The sequence below is a fragment of the Hypanus sabinus genome, chromosome 14 (genome assembly GCF_030144855.1).
Source record: "Hypanus sabinus isolate sHypSab1 chromosome 14, sHypSab1.hap1, whole genome shotgun sequence".
NCBI classification, from domain to species: Eukaryota; Metazoa; Chordata; class Chondrichthyes; order Myliobatiformes; family Dasyatidae; genus Hypanus; species Hypanus sabinus.
This window is the reverse complement of record NC_082719.1, coordinates 79,540,002-79,558,350: the sequence shown is the minus strand read 5'-3', so window position 1 is coordinate 79,558,350 and position 18,349 is coordinate 79,540,002. Positions and strand designations below refer to the sequence as shown.

At 42.8% G+C, this 18,349-nt stretch overlaps 2 protein-coding genes across 18 annotated transcripts in view; one reads left to right on the top strand and one right to left on the bottom strand.

Annotated features, from left to right (window-relative positions):
• The window catches only part of LOC132404906 (uncharacterized), a 64,064-nt gene extending 50,025 nt beyond the window's left edge, over positions 1 to 14,039 (top strand). For 8 of the 9 annotated variants that reach the window (XM_059989498.1, XM_059989494.1, XM_059989495.1 and 5 more), the window contains one exon: positions 8,938 to 14,039. In XM_059989498.1, the coding sequence (XP_059845481.1) occupies positions 11,235 to 12,668 (1,434 nt within the window). In that variant the 5' untranslated portion in view covers positions 8,938 to 11,234 and the 3' untranslated portion in view covers positions 12,669 to 14,039. Of the gene's footprint in view, positions 1 to 2,257; positions 3,303 to 8,937 lie in introns of those variants that run through there. The other variant, XM_059989499.1, reaches the window with a different exon arrangement.
• Positions 1 to 18,349, bottom strand: part of LOC132404908 (GTP-binding protein Rit2-like) — a 328,089-nt gene that overhangs the window by 102,622 nt on the left and 207,118 nt on the right. The window lies entirely within an intron of this gene.

The following is an 18,349-nucleotide window of genomic DNA, read 5'->3' as shown; positions in this document are numbered from 1 at the left end:
CATTTGCTTAGTTTTGTATTTGGAACTTTTCACACACTGTGGTTTTTCTATTTGCTTGTGCTTTTTGTCTGCCTTTCACACTCTCTCTCTGTGACCTTGTCTGTGACACTTCCTGCAAGCTTTATCTTTGAAATAACAGGCAGTTGCATCATGGGAGGATTTGCCACATCGATAACGTCTTTGGGTTTTTGCACTATTCAGGGACATTTTGTGCATTTCACATTCTAAGCTTATTTTTTGTAGTTCTGCTGCATACTTTGCTGCAGCCTCTAATGCTACTGCAATGGTCAATGCCCGTTCTAAGGTTAGGTCTCTTTCTGCTAGTAGCCTCTTCTGAGTGCTTTGACTATGCATGTCACATACAAGCCTGTTCCTTAATGCATCAGAAAGTTACAGTACTGGGAAAGTGGGCGTAGTTCTGCGATGTATTCCGGACTGCTTTCATCCTTTGTCTGATTCCTTTTGAAAAATCTAAATCTTTCAGCTATTACCAAAGGTTTAGGGCTCAAGTGATTTTATAAAATTACGACAATTTTGTCAAACACCTTGCTTGTTGTTTTTTCATGGCTAATAAGTTACATACAAAACTATGTTTCTAGCACCCATTAAGATAAGAAGCTTGCACTTTCTTTTGTTTCTCTATGTTGTTTGCATGATAATAGTACAACCCTCTCAATATACAACACCCAGCCTTCATTAGCACTATTGAATCATCAGTTTTCCTGGACTAAAGCCATCGCCACATTATTTTCACCTTAACTTTGCTAGTTGCGTCTTTCACTATATACTATGTTGTTACACGCAAGCCCTATTGTTAGTGTCTGTGACGGCCTTCTCCGTACTGTTTAACTCTTTCCTCTCACTGTCTAGTCCGGGGGTCGGCAACCTGCGGCTCCCGAGCCATTTGTGGCTCTTTCACCTCTGTGCTGCGGCTCCCTGTGGCTTTGGGAAATAATTGGTCAGTATTTAATTAAAATGTATTTTATGTTAGTTTGTTAGCTTTTGAAATGTAATTCTAAATTTGAAGATTATGGTGATCTTGTACAATCTAAGTGTGGCGACACATTTCCTGGCACATCCGAAACGGCTCACAATTAGCCAGCATTCCGGCTAAGGGAGATAGCCTACGGGGGTTTGTGAGTACGCGTCTTTTGCAGCATCTGCGTCCATGGGGGCTGGGTTGAGGGAGGCTTAAAAGCAAGGCTGTTTAGTTCGAATAAAGTTATTCGACTGCAGTTTACTGACTGCGTGAGCACACCGCTACAACGTGTTTTTATCGCTATTAATATACGTCACCACTGCCAATACCTGACACCCGCCAGTGCGCGATTTCTTTAATTTTTCGATCCAAGGTAAGCCAACTATGGAGAATTCTAAAAAAAGAAAAGTGACTGAAGAAAACAGAACGTTTAATGATACGTGGACAGATTCATTTGCTTTCACTGTTGACGAGACTGGTTTACCGGTATGCTTAATATGCAATGAGAAACTAGCAAACAACAAAAAGTCAAATGTCGCAAGGCATTTCCAGAGTAAACACGCAGCCTTTGCTCAAAAATATCCGGATGGAGATGAGAGAAAAAAAGCCGTTTCGGAACTGATGCGGAAGGTTGATCTGAGCAAAAATCATTTCCAGAAATGGATGAAGTCTGGAAAATCAACGACATACGCCAGTTATATTGCCGCTCAGGAAATAGTCAGGCACGGGAAGCAGTTTACAGATGGTGAATATATAAAAGAATCTTTCATTAAGATTTCAGAACATCTATTCACGGACTTTAAAAACAAGAGTGAAATTGTGCAGAAAATCAGGGATATGCCCCTCTCTGCAAAGACTGTCAAAGACAGAACCATAAAAATGGCAGAAGACATCACAAGACAGCAAATTAAAGACATCAATTCAGCTGTGGCCTACTCGATTGCCTGTGACGAGTCTAAAGACAAAGGTGATATTGAACAAATAGCGTTGTTCTGCCGGTATGTAAACTCTGCCGGGCCACAGGAAGAACTGATTGAGTTGATACCTCTAAAAGACCAAACACGGGGGGAGGACATCTGTGAGGCTGTCTTGAATTGTTTAAGAGCCAAAGGAATAAAGACCACCCATCTGGTGTCAGTAGCTACTGATGGGGCTCCGAATATGACGGGAACGCACAAGGGATTTGTGGCTTTACTGCAGAAGTCGCTGGACAGAAAGCTGCTGACTTTTCACTGCATCTTGCACCAAGAGGCACTGTGCGCTCAAACATTTCCTCCGGAATGCACAGAAGTAATGGATGTTGTCATTCAGATTGTCAATAAAATAATGGCAAAAAGTTTAAATCACCGTCAATTCCGTTTGTTACTGGACGAGATGGAAAGCGCATATTCTGATCTCCTGCTGCACAACAAAGTCCGGTGGCTGTCCAAAGGGGAGGTGCTGAAACGCTTTGTCGCGTGTCTGGAAGAAGTGAAAACTTTCCTGGGCAGCAAAGGGCTCACCTTTCCTGAGCTGGAACAGCCAGAGTGGCTGGAAAAGCTACACTTCATGGTAGACATGACAGCGCACCTGAACACGCTGAACACAGCTCTTCAGGGGAAAGGACGCACAGCCCTGCACATGTTGGAGGATGTTTTGGCATTCGAGCGCAAGTTGACAGTGCTTGCCAGAGATTTACAGAAAGGCACTTTGTCTCACTTCCCCAATTTGAGAGAGTTCAAACAAGGTCACGACATGATAATTTTGGAGTATTTACATTCTGCAATCATCGCAATGCAAACATCGTTTGGGAAACGCTTCTGTGAGTTCAGAGAGGAAAAAAACACATTATCCTTCCCGGTCACTCCCTTAAGCATCGATCCTTCCCTACTGAATACGACTGCATTGGCAGGTGTGAGTCAACCTGATCTTGAGATGGAACTGGCCGACATAGCCGACAAAGACATATGGGTGTCCAAGTTTAGACGCTTGACAGCAGACCTTGAAGATGTTGCCCGTCAGAAGGCCGTTCTTGCTCAGAATCACAAATGGAGTGATATTGAAAACCTTCCAAAACCGGACAAACTTGTGTTCGAAACATGGAATGCTATGCCCGACATTTATGTAAACATGAAAAAGTATGCGCTTGGAGTCCTGTCGATCTTTGGATCCACATATGTATGTGAGCAGGTGTTCTCCAACATGAACTTTATTAAAAACAAAAATCGCGCACGCCTCACAGATGACAGCTTGCGATCCTGTGTAAAGATGAAGGTGACGTCATACAGCCCTGATGTGCAGACGCTGTGCGCTGAGGTCCAGGAGCAGAAATCCCATTAACCAAGTATGATAAATATTTTAATTGCCTATTATTTTATGTATATTCATATTTTTTCATTGTTCAGTGAAATAGTCCTTTCATTTTTCAGGCTGACAGCTGGCTGATGTTATTTTTGGTTTGCTGCTGGCGGCAAATTTAAGTTTGGCGTTTTTCATAAATACAAGAAGGACTCAAATAGACGTTGAGTATTTTACTTAAAAGTAACCTTCAACCCAACGTCTTTTTTTCGGAGTTCAAAATGTTTTTGTTGCATGCAGAAATGTAATTTTGTTTTCTCTGCAGGAGTTCATCAATTTCATAAATGCAACACATTATAGTTTGTTTATACATAGCATAAAGGCAAAAAAAATGTTATATGCAGTGTTATTTCATTTTAAATGTCAAACGGGTTTTGCGGCTCCCAGTGTTTTCTTTTCTGTGGGAAACGGGTCCAAGTGGCTCTTTCAGTGGTAAAGGTTGCTGACCCCTGGTCTAGTCCCATAATCATCCTTTAACTGTTGGTGCATTTGGTGATAATCTCTGCAAGTCAGGTTCCTACTGGTTGCCAAGTTGTTGTGGCTGTGCAACTACATATCAATTAAATAAAAGCACGCACACAGAAGATGGTTTTAACTGGTGTATTCACATTGAGAAAAAACAATGCGCATGCATAGACAACAGATAAATAAGCATGCATTGACAACAATCCATACCTAGTGCTAAGGGGAGTCTTTGCTCAAAAAGAAATTGGTGCATGCACTACAAGATACGGTACCGAGCTAAAGTCTTAGGTGCATACAGTGTATACAGCTAGGGTGCATCAGACTTGCACAGTACTGTATTAATTTTATGTATTGCACTGTACTGCTGCCACAAGATAAATACTAATTTCATGACATATGTGAGTGCTGATAAACCTGATTTTGATATTGTGAGAATGGGGTTGGGAGAGGGGAATCTTGGTTGGGAAAAGAGGAAGGGAGAAGGGAGGGAGCGGGAAGCACCTGAGAGACATTCTGTAATGATCAATAAACTATTTGTTTGGAATCAAATTAGCTTGACTGGTGTCTCAGGGCTAGGTCTACACCTGGATCACACCCCCATTCTCACCCTGGCACTCCTTCTCTCCCATCATTTCCATATACCTTCTGCAGTGTTCCACCCTCACCATTCCCAGCATCCCCTTCTTCCACCAGATTTTAAAACTCGCTCTCTGTGCCACGTTGACAAATACTAAACTGTGCAAAAATCTTAAGCACCCTAGTTATATACTGTAAATGTACTTAAGGCTTTTCTACAGTTCTGTATATATCCAATATTTTACTATTGATCGAACATTTTTCGGTTTTAGTGGGCGTCCAATTTTTGTTCGTTTTCCCATGTTTTATGTATATCTGCAAGATAGTTTCCATTAACCATCAGAAATTTAGTTCATACACATTCAGCTGTTTATACTCTCTTCAATCTAATAGACTAACAGTTTACTGCTACTTGGGGATCAGTTGCTTATAAAATGAAAGTATATGATTGTAAGAAAAAAATCTGGCTGGAAAGGAAGCAAGCACATTTTAGCCTGTTGTTCTTTAAATCCCAATAAAATCTAGAAATAACGTTCTGAATTCAACATTGCAACAAGAAAGTTTAAAGTAAATCTGATCAAAAGTACCAAAACATAAAGATTTCAGTTTAATAAGGTACATGAGTTGTTCACCAAGCTAATCATAGCTTGGTGAAGACTAGTACAGAGACATGCTTCATTATAAGACCATAAGACATAGGAGCAGAAATAGGCCATCTGGCCCATTGAGTCCGCTCTGCCATTCAATCATGGCTGATCCCTTTATTTTATCTTCTCCTCAACCCCATTTCCTAGCCTTCTCCCCATAACCTTTAATGCCATATCAATCTTGGCCTTAAGCACACCCAACAACCTGGCCTCCACAACTGCAGGTGGCAACAAATTCCAAAAATTCACCACCCTTTGGTGAAAGAAATTTCTCCGCATCTCTGTTTTGAAAGGGCACCCCTCTATCCTGAGGCTGTGCTCTCTTGTCCTAGACTCTCCCACCATGAGAAACATCCTTTCCACATCTACTCTGCCCAGGTCTTTCAACATTCGAAAGGTTTCAATGAAATCTCCCCTCATCCTTCTGAATTCTAGAGAGTACAGACCCAGAGCTATCAAACGTTCCTTGTACGATAACCCTTTCATTCTTGGCATCATCCTTGTGAACCTCCTCTGGACCCTCTGCAATGCCAGCTGCCTCCTACCAATCAGCTAATGGTCTAACCATGTTAGAAAATTCCCTGTAATACCATGGGTTCTTTACTTGGTAAGCAGCCTCATGTGTGGCACCTTGTTAAAGGCCTTCTGAAAGTCCAAATATACAAGATCCACTGCATCGCCATTATCTATCCTACTTGTAATCTCCTCAAATAATTCCAACAGGTTTGCCAGACAGGATTTTCCCTGAAGGAAACCATCATATATGAATTTTGATCTATAGACATGCTTTTCTCATATCTTAACAATTGTTTATGGTCCACATTCTATCCCCTATCACCAACTCCAGTTCAGGCTCTTTGGTGTTCATATGTGCTTTTTTACAAAATTATTCTTTTTATCCTTTATTGTCTTGACAAATAAATATGGTAGATAGAAAAAAATATGATTTCTAATGCAAGAAAATATAGTGGCTCAGAAATAGTGGCAATTCTAATTTTCCACATAAATGCCCATCTCTGGATGTAGAAGTTAAAAACCTCTGCATCCTTTTTCTTGTGATGCTGGCACAGTAATGTATATTTGGAGGAGAAATGGATGAGGAGTCTGGCTGAGGAAGCTCATTGACTGGAGTGTTATAGCAGATGGCAGAATGGAGAGTGTTGTGGAAAGGTATTCATGTTTGGACAGGGAGTTGGGGGGGGGGATTACAATGGTTGAAAGACAGGTAATATATTCATCTCATGGACATTCCAATCTCATAGAGTTATTTGAAGACCATGTTGTTCCGGGAATGGCCAGGGACAATGTGGATCAATTTCTCCTGCAATTATCCTAATAGATCATTGCACTGGAAATGGCAAAGATTCAAATATGGAGGTAACATCAGGGCCAAGAAATGCACGTTCAAATTCTTAGAGGATCAGCAAACAATCGGAACACTATTCATGATCTCCTTTTATAGAACAGTACAACACAGGGACAGGCACTTCATTTCTCAATGTGGTGCCAAAGTATTTAAGCTAATGATTTCTAATTAAACAAATCCCTTCTGCTTGTACACAGTATGTATTCCTCTATTCTCTTCATTTTCATGTGGCTTTCATAGCTTTCTTCATCACCAACTCTAGAAGCGCATTTCAGGTAGGGACATTGTGTGTGTGAAAAACTTGCGCCAGACGTCTTAAATGCATGTCTCATTGAAGTAGATATTTCACCCCTGGAAAAATGATACCAGCTGTCTGTACTGTCAGCACCTCTCATGATTTCATAAACTTCCATCAGGTGTCCCCTCAGCTCCAGCTGCACCAGTTGTCCAACATCTGCTTATAGCTCCTGCCCCTTAATCCGGGTAAACCTCTTCTTAACCTTCTGCGGAGCCTGTATATTCTTCTTAAAATATGCAATGAAAGTTGAATGCAACACTCCAGATCTGACCTAACTAGAATTTTATAAAACCGTAAAACATGACTTTCTGGCTTTTGTACTCAAGTGTCTCAACTGCTTAAGTTAAAGACAGTATTAACACAAAATAGAGAGCATATCATCACAAAAGTTAGCAGGAAGCTTGAGGATTGAGAAACTTTTAAAAAGCATCAAAAGGCAACTAAAAATCTGTAAGGAGAGACAATAGACAATAGACAATAGGTGCAGAAGTAGACCATTCGGCCCCTCGAGTCTGCACCACCATTCTGAGATCATGACTGATCATTCACTATCAATACCCAGTCCCTGCCTTGTCCCCATATCCCTTGATTCCCCTATCCATCAGATATCTATCCAGCTCCTTCTTGAAAGCATCCATAGAATTGGCCTCCACCGTCTTCCGAGGCAGTGCATTCCACACCTCCACAACTCTCTGGGAGAAGAAGCTCTTCCTCAACTCTGTTTTAAATAACTGACCTCTTATTCTCAATTCATGCCCTCTGGTACTGGACTCTCCCAGCATCTGGAACATATTTCCTGCCTCAATCCTATCAAATCCTTTAATTATCTTAAACGTTTCAATCAGATCCCCTCTCAATCTCCTCAATTCCAGCGTGTACAAGCCCAATCTCTCCAATCTCTCTGCGTAAGACAGCCCTGCCATCCCAGGAATCAACCTAGTGAATCTACGCTGCACTTCCTCAATTGCCAGAATGTCCTTCCTTAAACCTGGAGACCAAAACTGTACACAATATTCCAGGTGTGGTCTCACCAGGGCCCTGTACAAATGCAAAAGAACATCCTTGCTCTTGTATTCAATTCCACTTGTAACAAAGGTGAACATTCCATTTGCCCTCTTCACTGCCTGTTGCACTTGCTCATTCACCTTCATTGACTGGTGAACTAGGACTCCTAGGTCTCTTTGCATTTCTCCCTTACCTAACTCGACACCGTTCAGACAATACTCTGCCCTCTTGTTCCAGCTTCCAAAGTGGATAACTTCACATTTATTCACATTGAATGACATCTGCCAAGTATCTGCCCACTCACTCAGCCTATCCAAGTCTCCCTGTATTCTCCTAACGTCCTCTTCGCATGTCACACTGCCACCCAGTTTAGTATCGTCAGCAAACTTGCTGATATAGTTTTCAATGCCCTCATCTAAATCATTGACATAAATCGTAAAGAGCTGTGGTCCCAATACAGAGCCCTATGGTACCCCACTAGTCACCTCCAGCCAGTCATTCACTGCTACCCTTTGCTTTCTATCTGAGAGAAAAGATGAAATATGACAGTAAGCTAACCAATAATATACAAGAGGATAACAAATGATTTTTTAGCAGAGGAGAGAGTGGATATCGGACTGGAGAGGTAGTAATGAGGGATAAAGAAATGGTGGACAAACTCAAAAGATATTTTGTGTCAGTCTTCACTGTGAAATATGGTACCAGAACTTTGAGAGTGTCAGGGAGCAGAAGTGAGTATAGTTACTATCACTAAGGAGAAGATGCTTGGGTAGTTGAAAGGTCTGAGGGTAGATAAGTCATCTGGACCAGATGGATTACACTTCATGGTGAAAGAGATAGCTGAAGAGATTGTGGCAGCATTAGAAGTGGTCCGGCTCCATCTTGGGTAATAGCCTACAAAGTACCCAGGACATCTTCAAGCAGCGGTGTCTCAGAAAGACAGTGTCCATTATTAAGGACCTCCAGTGCCCAGGGCATGCCCTTTTCTCATTGTTTTCTCATCAGGCAGGAGGTACAGAAGCCTGAAGGCACACACTCAGTGATTCAGGAACAGTTTCTTCCCCTCTGCGATCCGATTCCTAAATGGACATTGAAACCTTGGACACTACCTCCCTTTTTTAATACATATTATTTCTGTATTTTTGCACAATTTTTGATCTACTCAATATATGTATACTGTAATTGATTTACTTATCTATTTATTATTATTATTTTATTTTGTTTTTTTCCTTCTATATTATGTATTGTTATGAATGTACCACAGCTCTGAGGGGCCAAAGGGGCGGGAGCAGCCCCCTCCTTCCGGAGAATCGCAAGATCACTATTAATTCGGGTCTCGGACTCAGGAAATGAGAGACAATGCAACGGTTTTGGCCATTGTTCTGTGTGAAGTGCATGTCCCTGCTACGTGACAGCTACCATGGTTATGGACACCCTTGGGCAATGTGGGGGTGGGGATTGCATCACCCTACATTGATGGACATCTACAACTCTGCAAGTCAAGATAAAAGGGGACTGCAGGAGGCGGTACCCCGGCGACGCACCAGAAGGACACCATCACTCAGTGCTAGCGGGAAGCCCTACAAAGCCACGTGCGTTCCGCCCTTCCTTGGTCCAGGGAGCGGGTGGCTGATAACACCGAAAAGGACTTCAAACTCACAACGGGGAACCAACGCTCCCCTGATTCAAAGGATGTTTCATAAAGACCCGGCAAGTCTTTACTTTTCTCACCAATCTCTCTCTCTCTGTCGCACCACGTGAAACCCAGCGATTCCCAAAAGGCTGAAGCCTGCAGACTTCTGAGTGACTTTTATATTTCCAACGGACAATATATTATCCCCTAGACAACAGTCGAGATGATTTCTTAATGATGATTATTGCTATACCCGTGCTTTAGATTGAGGATTGTCGACGTGCATTATCTGAATGTTTGTATTAACCTTACTTTTGTGCCCCTTTATAAATAAAAACATTTGAAAATAGTGACATCAGACTTCAACGGACCTCTTTATCTTTGCTGGTAAGTTATCCAGTTACGGGATACGTAACAACTTGGGTTTCTCGTCTCGGGATTTGACACCAAATTGGGAGGCCAGTGAATCGGGCTTGTAAGTCCAAAACTTGAATCTGGTTACACGGGTAGCCAGACGGGAAACCAGCAAAGATGGACGTGGGTGAATTTATGAAAAACCCGACTGTGGGGGTGCTAGAGGCGGCCACCAAATCAGACTTGTTAAATTTGGCGAAGGGGTTGACCCTCGCAGAAGTGAGGTTGTCCATGAAAAAGCGGGAGGTGCGAAGGGCCATAACTCAGTATTACATTGGGAAGAATGTGTTTGAAGCTGAGGTATTGGAAGATATCCCTGAAAAGGTACCATCAAGTGGGATGGTTCAGTTAGAGGTAGAGAAATTAAGGTTGGAACATGAAATTAAGTTAAAAGAGCTGGAAGCAGCTGAGAGAGAGAAAGAAAGGGAGCAGGCTTTCCAGCTAAAGGGGTTAGAGGCGAAAAAGGAGCAGGACCAAGCTGAGAGGTAAAGACAGCATGAAATTCAGCTAAAGGAGCTAGAAGCACTCGAGAAAGAGAAGGAACGGGCTGAGAAAGAGAAACAGAGGAAACATGACTGGGAGATGGAGAAGATAAGGAACGAGCAAAGAGATCCAGGGTTAGACCGAGCGGAGCGGTTTAATGTTAGTAGGGAGTTGAGATTGGTGCCCCCGTTCGAGGAGACCGATGTTGATAGTTATTTCTTGCTTTTTGAAAAGGTGGCAGTAAATCAGAAGTGGCCAAAAGAGCAGTGGGTGGCATTGTTACAAAGTGTGTTAAAGGGGAAGGCCCAACGAGCATATGCGGCGTTGTCCCTGGAGGAGGGAGAAGCGGAGAATTATGCTTAAGTAAAGGAGGCCATTCTCCGGACTTACGAATTGGTACCTGAGGCCTATAGACAAAAGTTTAGAAATTTAAGGAAAGGGTGGAATCAAACGTATACCGAGCTAGACCATGAGAAGGGGGTGCTCTTGGACCGTTGGTGCACCGTGGAAAGGGTGGACGAGGATTATGGGCGTCTCAGGGAGTTACTTTTGATTGAGGAATTTAAAGGTTGTGTTCCGGAGGAGATCCGGATGTATTTGAATGAGAAGCCGGATAAGTCCATTTCAGAATTTGCTAGGTTTGCGGACAAATACGTCCTAACCCACAAGACAAAGTCTTCCTCAAATAAAAGTTCCCAGAGAGACCGTGGGAACGATCGAGAAAGTCCGATGAGTGAGGCACTGGGAGCTAGCGGTAAGGTTGAGGGGGAAAGGCAAGACAGCCAGAGGTTTCCGGGTTTGACCTGTTTTAATTGTGGAAAGGAGGGGCATATTGCATCTCGATGCTTTGCTCTGAGGAAAGAGATAGGAAGAGGGAAAGCCGCAGTCCCTATCGGGTGTGCTGTGGTAATCAATAAATCGACCAGAGAGCCGAGGGTAGACAGAGTATGAGAAGGCTCTGAGAGTTGTCTGTCACACGGAACGGTGTCTGTGACAGAGGGAGACCAGTTCCCGTACGAAGCTGGAGGGACATGGGGGCTGAGCTGTCGTTGATCAGCAGTAAGGTACTAGAATTTGGTCGGAAAACGGGCATGGTAAAGGTAGAAGGAATAAATAAAAGGATAGAAATGGTGTCCTTATACAAGGTCATTCTGGATTGTGAGCTGGTGTATGGATCAGTTGAAATAGGGGTGCCATCAGAATTCCCGAGAGCTGACGTGGACATTCTGCTTGGGAACGATTTAGCAGGGGGTAAGATTTGGTCAGCCATGCTGCCGACCTGCCGACCGGCGAGTGTGGTGGCCCCGCCCCTAGCGTCCAAGGGCTATCTTGAAGGCGCGGTCACTCGCAGCCTGTCGAGAGAGGCAGCTGAGAACGAGGGCAGTTTAAATCTGGCCAGTGTTGTTTTGGCCGAGATGTCTTTGCTGACCCTGTGCCATGAGGGTTTAGAGGGTGGTAAGACGAAGAGTATTAAAGTGAGAGGGGGTAAGGGAGAGGAGGTAGATCTGCCCTTAGCGAAGAGAAAGGTCCTAGAGATAGGAAATAAAGATGAGAAACAGATAAAGCTGTTAAAAGGTCCAGAGTTGGACATGGATGATCTGTCTGGTTTGGCAGAATTGTTTGAAGAAGTTGAGAGTTCAAAAGGTGTTCCCGATAATGAGGTGAGGGCAGTCCTAGATGGAAAGGGTACCCTTGCCTCAAAGAAGTCTGCTGAAAAGGCCGAGAAGGTTGTTTCAGCTCGCAGGGTTGCGCCTTCCCCGGGCGGGGGCTGCCCAGAGAGTAACTGGGAGGATCGGGGGAAGTTAGAATTTGAAAAAGGTACAGGTGTTGAAAGCCTGGAAGAGGCCAATGTCCCGTTTGAGTGTGTCCGAGATGGGGATGCACGTGGTACTGAACCTGGTAACGGAGCTCAGAAGAAGTCTGAGGTATTTGATTCAGTGGAACGGGGCGGCCGTCCTTGTGGGTCAGTTAGACTTGGTTCAGTGGAAAAAGGGGTAACCTTGGTAACCGTGGGAAGTGTGACTTCCCCGGTGTTTGCATTCGAAGGTGGGTTCAAAGTTAATGCAGAATTTAAGAATGGGGGGATGAGGATTATTATTGAAGGAAACGGAAAGTCTGTAGTTCCAAAATCGAAGGAAGAAATCTTAAACTTGGCAGATCGCTCACAGAGTGAGCTGGGAGATAGCGGGGCCCCCCACTCTATTGTTATGCCAGGATGGGAAGTGAAGAGGCCGCGTTCGAAATGCTACTTGAACGAAGAGTTCAAATTGAAAACCCATATCCTGAAGGGTACTGACAAAAGGGCTGGCCACCTGGGTAAAATTAAAGAATTGGGTGGAAATGGTCTAAGTTTGGGGCATGGTGTTGATAAAATAGCCCCGATGAACGAGGTGGGTGGGAGTTCACCAAGCAAAAGAACTCAAGTTCCCCACGGGGGGACTCGCCGGAAAAGGGGCGACGGTTAATTGGGATGCCATTTTTAAACAGCAAAGCAGGTTGAATGGGGTTGCACCAAAGCCTGTGAATAATAAAGACAGCCCCTTTGGAGACCTGCCGGTTAAGTAAAACGACCGAAACGATTAGTATTCACATACACTTTTGTAGATGCACCTAAGCTAAGATCACACCTCCTTAGTTCTGTTACTGAAGAAGAAAAAAAATAGGTGGTTATTGAATTGAAGTCTGATGCTACAAGACTTTAGTACAGTACGCGATGTTAAGATATTAAAGAAAGGGACACTGTAACCGTTAACTGTTTAGATACTGACTTGAATGTATAATGGTAGTTCTCTGTAGTTAAAAGAAAAAGCTTAGGTATTGTGTTAGATTAAAAATCCTGTAAGACTCTGTACAACTCCGTTTTTAACCGCTGGTAAAAAACGTTTTTAAGAGGGGAGGTGTTATGAATGTACCACAGCTCTGAGGGGCCGAAGGGGCGGGAGCAGCCCCCTCCTTCCGAAGAATCGCAAGATCACTATTAATTTGGGTCTTGGACTCAGGAAATGAGAGACAATGCAACGGTTTTGGCCATTGTTCTTAGAGACACCTGTGCTAAGTGCATGTCCCTGCTACGTGACAGCTACCACGGATATGGACACCCTCGGGCAATGTGGGGGTGGGGATTGCATCACCCTACGTTGATGGACATCTACAACTCTGCAAGTCAAGATAAAAGGGGACTGCAGGAGGCGGTACCCCGGCGACGCACCAGAAGGACACCATCACTCAGTGCTAGCGGGAAGCCCTACAAAGCCACGTGCGTTCCGCCCTTCCTTGGCCTGGGGAGCGGGTGGCTGATAACACCAAAAAGGACTTCGAACTAACAACGGGGAACCAACGCTCCCCTGATTCAACGGATGTTTCATAAAGACCCGGCAAGTCTTTACTTTTCTCACCAATCTCTCTCTCTGTCGCACCACGTGAAACCTAGCGATTCCCAAATGGCTGAAGCCTGCAGACTTCTGAGTGACTTTTATATTTCCAACGGACAATATATTATCCCCTAGACAACAGTCGAGCTCATTTCTTAATGATGATTATTACTATACCCACGCTTTAGATAGAGGATTGACGACGTGCATTATCTGAATGTTTGTACTAACCTTACTTTTGTGCCCCTTTATTAATAAAAACGTTTGAAAATAGTGACATCAGACTTCAACGGACCTCTCTATCTTTGCTGGTAAGTTATCCAGTTACAGGATACGTAACAGTATTGCATTGAACTGCTGCAGCTAAATTAACAAATTTCACAACACATGCTGGTGATAATTTCACAACACCTGATTCTGATTCCGATCTTTGAAGAATCACTAAATTCTAGAATGGTTCGGAGAAGTGGAAAACAGCAAATGCCACTCATTTCTTTAAGAAGTGAAGCAGATGAAAGACAGGAAACTATAGGCCAATTAGCATGACTTCAGTGTTTAGGAAGATTTTGGAATCCATTAGTAAGCATAAGGTTTCAGGTACTTGAAAATTGGCCAAAGTCAGCAAGGGGAAATCTTCCCTGGCAAATCTGTTGGAATTCTTTGAGGAAACAACTGACAGGTTAGACAAAGGAGAGTTGTTTAATTGGATTTTCAGAAGTCCTTTGAAAGGGTATCGTAAATGAGATGGTTAAAGAATTTAAGAGTCCATGGAATTGCAGGAAAGATTCCATCATGGATGGAAGATTGGCTGACTGACAGGGCAAAGTGTGAGAATAAAGGGAGCCATTTATGTTTGGGTGCCTGTGATTTGAGGTGCTCCACAGGGGTCAGTGATTGGGACTGCTTCTTTTTGTATCAGTGATCTGGATGACAGAATTGATGGCTTTGTGGCCAGGTTTGCAGGACGATACAAAGATAAGTGGAGAAGCAGGTAGGATTGAGGAAGAAGGGAGTATGCAGAAGGACATGGACAGTTTACGAGAATGAGCAAAGAAATGGCAGATGGAATTGTCATGCTTTGGTCTAATCACCAGAGGGGGTCAGAACCTTCCTGGTTCCAGTGCTGCTCCTCCCTTGATTAGACGTTGATTATTTTCACCTGTGCTTGGTTTCATTAGCTGTGCACCTGTGTCTTGTTTTGTTGTTCTATTTAAGTTTTTTCTATTATGAGTTTACCTACTCTGTGTGAACTGATTCCAAAGTCCTAGACTGCAGTCTCTCCAGAATTGAAGATTCTTTGTTAAACTCAATCCTCATCTCTGATCTGCACTGCACGTATGTCCAGCTGGTCTATGGCTCTCCTGGTAGTCCATTGTTTAAAGCTAAGGAACCTCACTATAACAACCCTGGTTCAAACCCAGACTGGCAACCACCCTGTTACAACAAGACTGAGCCAAAACATGGATGCAGTAGAGCATAAGCATCTCTGATCAGTGTTGACCAGCTAGGAAGTCATTGTGAGTAAAAGTGAGCATGGACTCCAGTAAATATTGACTGTCCTGCAGATCCTCACTGATATTGTCCAGCTGAGTCAGCAAACACCGTAGCTCCTGAGTCTCCAGACCATCTGGTGCCCAAGTGATTTGATGGCAAACCAGGGACATGTAGAGGGCTTCCTACCCAGGGCTCCCCAGCTTTTGACCCACCAAGTTCATCTCCGACCACTGCAAAATGGAGTGCACTATTAGGAACAGCATGGTTTAAGCTCCTAGGCCTCTCCAGAGGACACGAGATTGCGGGGAAATATATATATATATATTATAATACAGTATATGTATGTATGCATATGCATATAAAAATGCTCTGTCTGTGTAAACTCAATATACCTGCTTTGGTACTGTTTAAGATGTGGTATAAGACAACGGGTTGTTTCATTTGCATTGTTTCAAAAGACAAGCCGACTCCCAAGTTGTTTAGTTCAAGGAAGCATTTAAAACTAATGTTTTTATATTTGGAAGATTTATGTACTCAAAAATTTGCTTCGCAGCATTAACTTTGGTCTATGTCTCCAAGAGTTTGTAGACCGTTTGTGAAAAAATAATATATCCAGAATTATTATATGCATATGAATTCACCCAATTGGAAAGAAAGGGTATAAATGTAGAGAGGTATTCAAACTTATTATGAATGGGGTAAGGAACATCAAGAAATGTGAAAGAAACACAAAGTGAACTGGAATAGATTCCCCAGGCTTTGATTTCTGATGCCTTTTCAGCTTATTGGAATTATAACCAAAAACAATCACAGCATGGAAACAGACCGCCTTGGCCCTTCTAGTCCGTGCCGAATGTTTACTCTCACCTAGTCCCACCGACCTGCACTCAGCCCATAACCCTCCATTCCTTTTCTGTCCATATACCTATCCAATTTTTTTTTAAATGACAATATCGAACCTGCTTCTATCACTTCTACTGGAAGCTCATTCCACACAGCTACTACCCTCTGAGTAAAGAAGTTCCCCTTCGTGTTACCCCTAAACTTTTGCCCCCTAATTCTCAACTCATATCCTTTTGTTTGAATCTCCCCTACTCACAATGGAAAAAGCCTATCCACGTCAAATCTATCTATCCCCCTCATAATTTTAAATACCTTGATCAAGTCCCCCCTCAACCTTCTACACTCCAAAGAATAAAGACCTAACTTGTTCAACCTTTCTCTGTATCTTAGGTGCTGAAACCCAGGCAACATTCTAGTAAATCTCCTCTGTACTCTCTGTATTTTGTTGACATCTTTCCTATAATTCAGTGACCAGAACTGTACACAATACTCCAAATTTGGCCTCACCAATGCCTTGTACAATTTTAACATTACATCCCAACTCCTATACTCAATGCTCTGATTTATAAAGGCCAGCACACCAAAAGCTTTCTTCACCACCCTATCCACATGAGATTTCACCTTCAGGGAACTATGCACCATTATTCCTAGATCACTCTGTTCTTTCTACTGCATTCCTCAATGCCCTACCATTTACCATGTATGTCCTATTTTGATTAGTCCTACCAAAATGTAGCACCTCACACTGATCAGCATTAAACTCCATCTGCCATCTTTCAGCCCACTCTTCTAACGAGCCTAAATCTCTCTGCAAGCTTTGAAAACCTACTTCATTATCCACAACGCCACCTATCTTAGTATCATCTGCATACCTACTAATCCAAATTACCACCCCATCATCCAGATCATTAATGTATATGACAAACAACACTGGACCCAGTACAGATCCCTGAGGCACACCACTCATCAAACCTGACAAACAGTTATCCACCACTGCTGCTCTCTGGCATCTCCCATCTAGCCACTGTTGAATCCATTTTACTACTTCAGTATTAATACCTAATGATTGAATCTTCCAAACTAACCTTTCGTACGGAACCTTACTGAAGTCCACATAGACAACATTACTGCTTTACCCTCGTCAATTTTCCTAGTAACCTCTTCAAAAAACTCAATAAGATTTGTCAAACATGACCTTCCACCCACAAATCCATGCTGACTGTTCCTAATCAGACCCTGTCTATCTAGATAATTATATATACCATCTCTAAGAATACTTTCCTTTAATTTACTCACCACTGACGTCAAACTGACAGGCCTATAATTGCTAGGTTTACTCTTAGAACACTTTTTAAATAATGAAGCCACATGAGCAATACGCCAATCCCCCAGCCCTATCCCCATTTCTAATGACATTTGAAATATTTCTGTCAGAGCTCCTACTATTTCTACACTAACCTCCCTCAAGGCCCTAGGGAATATCCTGTCAGGACCTGGAGACTTATCCACTTTTATATTCTTTAAAAGCGCCAGTACTTCCTCTTCTTTAATCATCATAGTTTCCATAACAACCCTATTTGTTTCCCTTAGCTTACACAATTCAATATCCTTCTCCTTAGTGAATACCGAAGAAAAGAAATTGTTCAAAATCTCCCCCATCTCTTTTGGCTCCACACATAGCTGTCCACTCTGATTCTCTCCGGGATCAATTTTATCCCTCACTATCCTTTTGCTATTAATATAACTGTAGAAACCCTTTGGATTTATTGGAATTGGAATTGTACCTGTGGTTTGGAAATAGTTAATCATTTGTGTGTTAGAAATGCTTTATGTTTAGGAAGTGGTTTGTGTGCTTTAAGAATTGTCCAGATTTAAACATGTATCACTGAAAATAAATGAACTGTGTTTTAAACTGCTTTGTTAGCTGGAATTATCTTCCACATGGTAGAGAGATGGAAAACACTGGTTGAATAGTGGATATTTGCAGCTAAACTCACTACAGAATAAACAGGAAGTAAATAGTCTTTGAAATTTGGGTAGTTACAGTTTAACAAACACGAGAAAATCTACAGATCCTGGAAATCCAAAGCAACACACACAAAATACTGGAGGAACTCAGCAGGCCAGGCAGCATCTATGGAAAACAGTAAACTGACTTCTCCCCTTCCTTTCCAGTCCTGATAAAGGGTCTTGACTCAAAACATCGACTATTTACTCTTTGCCTTAGATGCTACCTGTCCTGTTGAATTCCTCTAGCATTTTGTGTGAGTTACAGTTTAATCTCCCTTTTAGTGAGAGTACTTGCGGCTAATTCTGTCCATGGTGCTTAAGGTCTACATTTGACTTAAGACTTCGTGGTCAGTAAACCCATTATCATCACAGTTCTAGTTTCACCCACCCAACCTCAGTGGAAAAAGCCTGCTTGCATTTACCCTGTC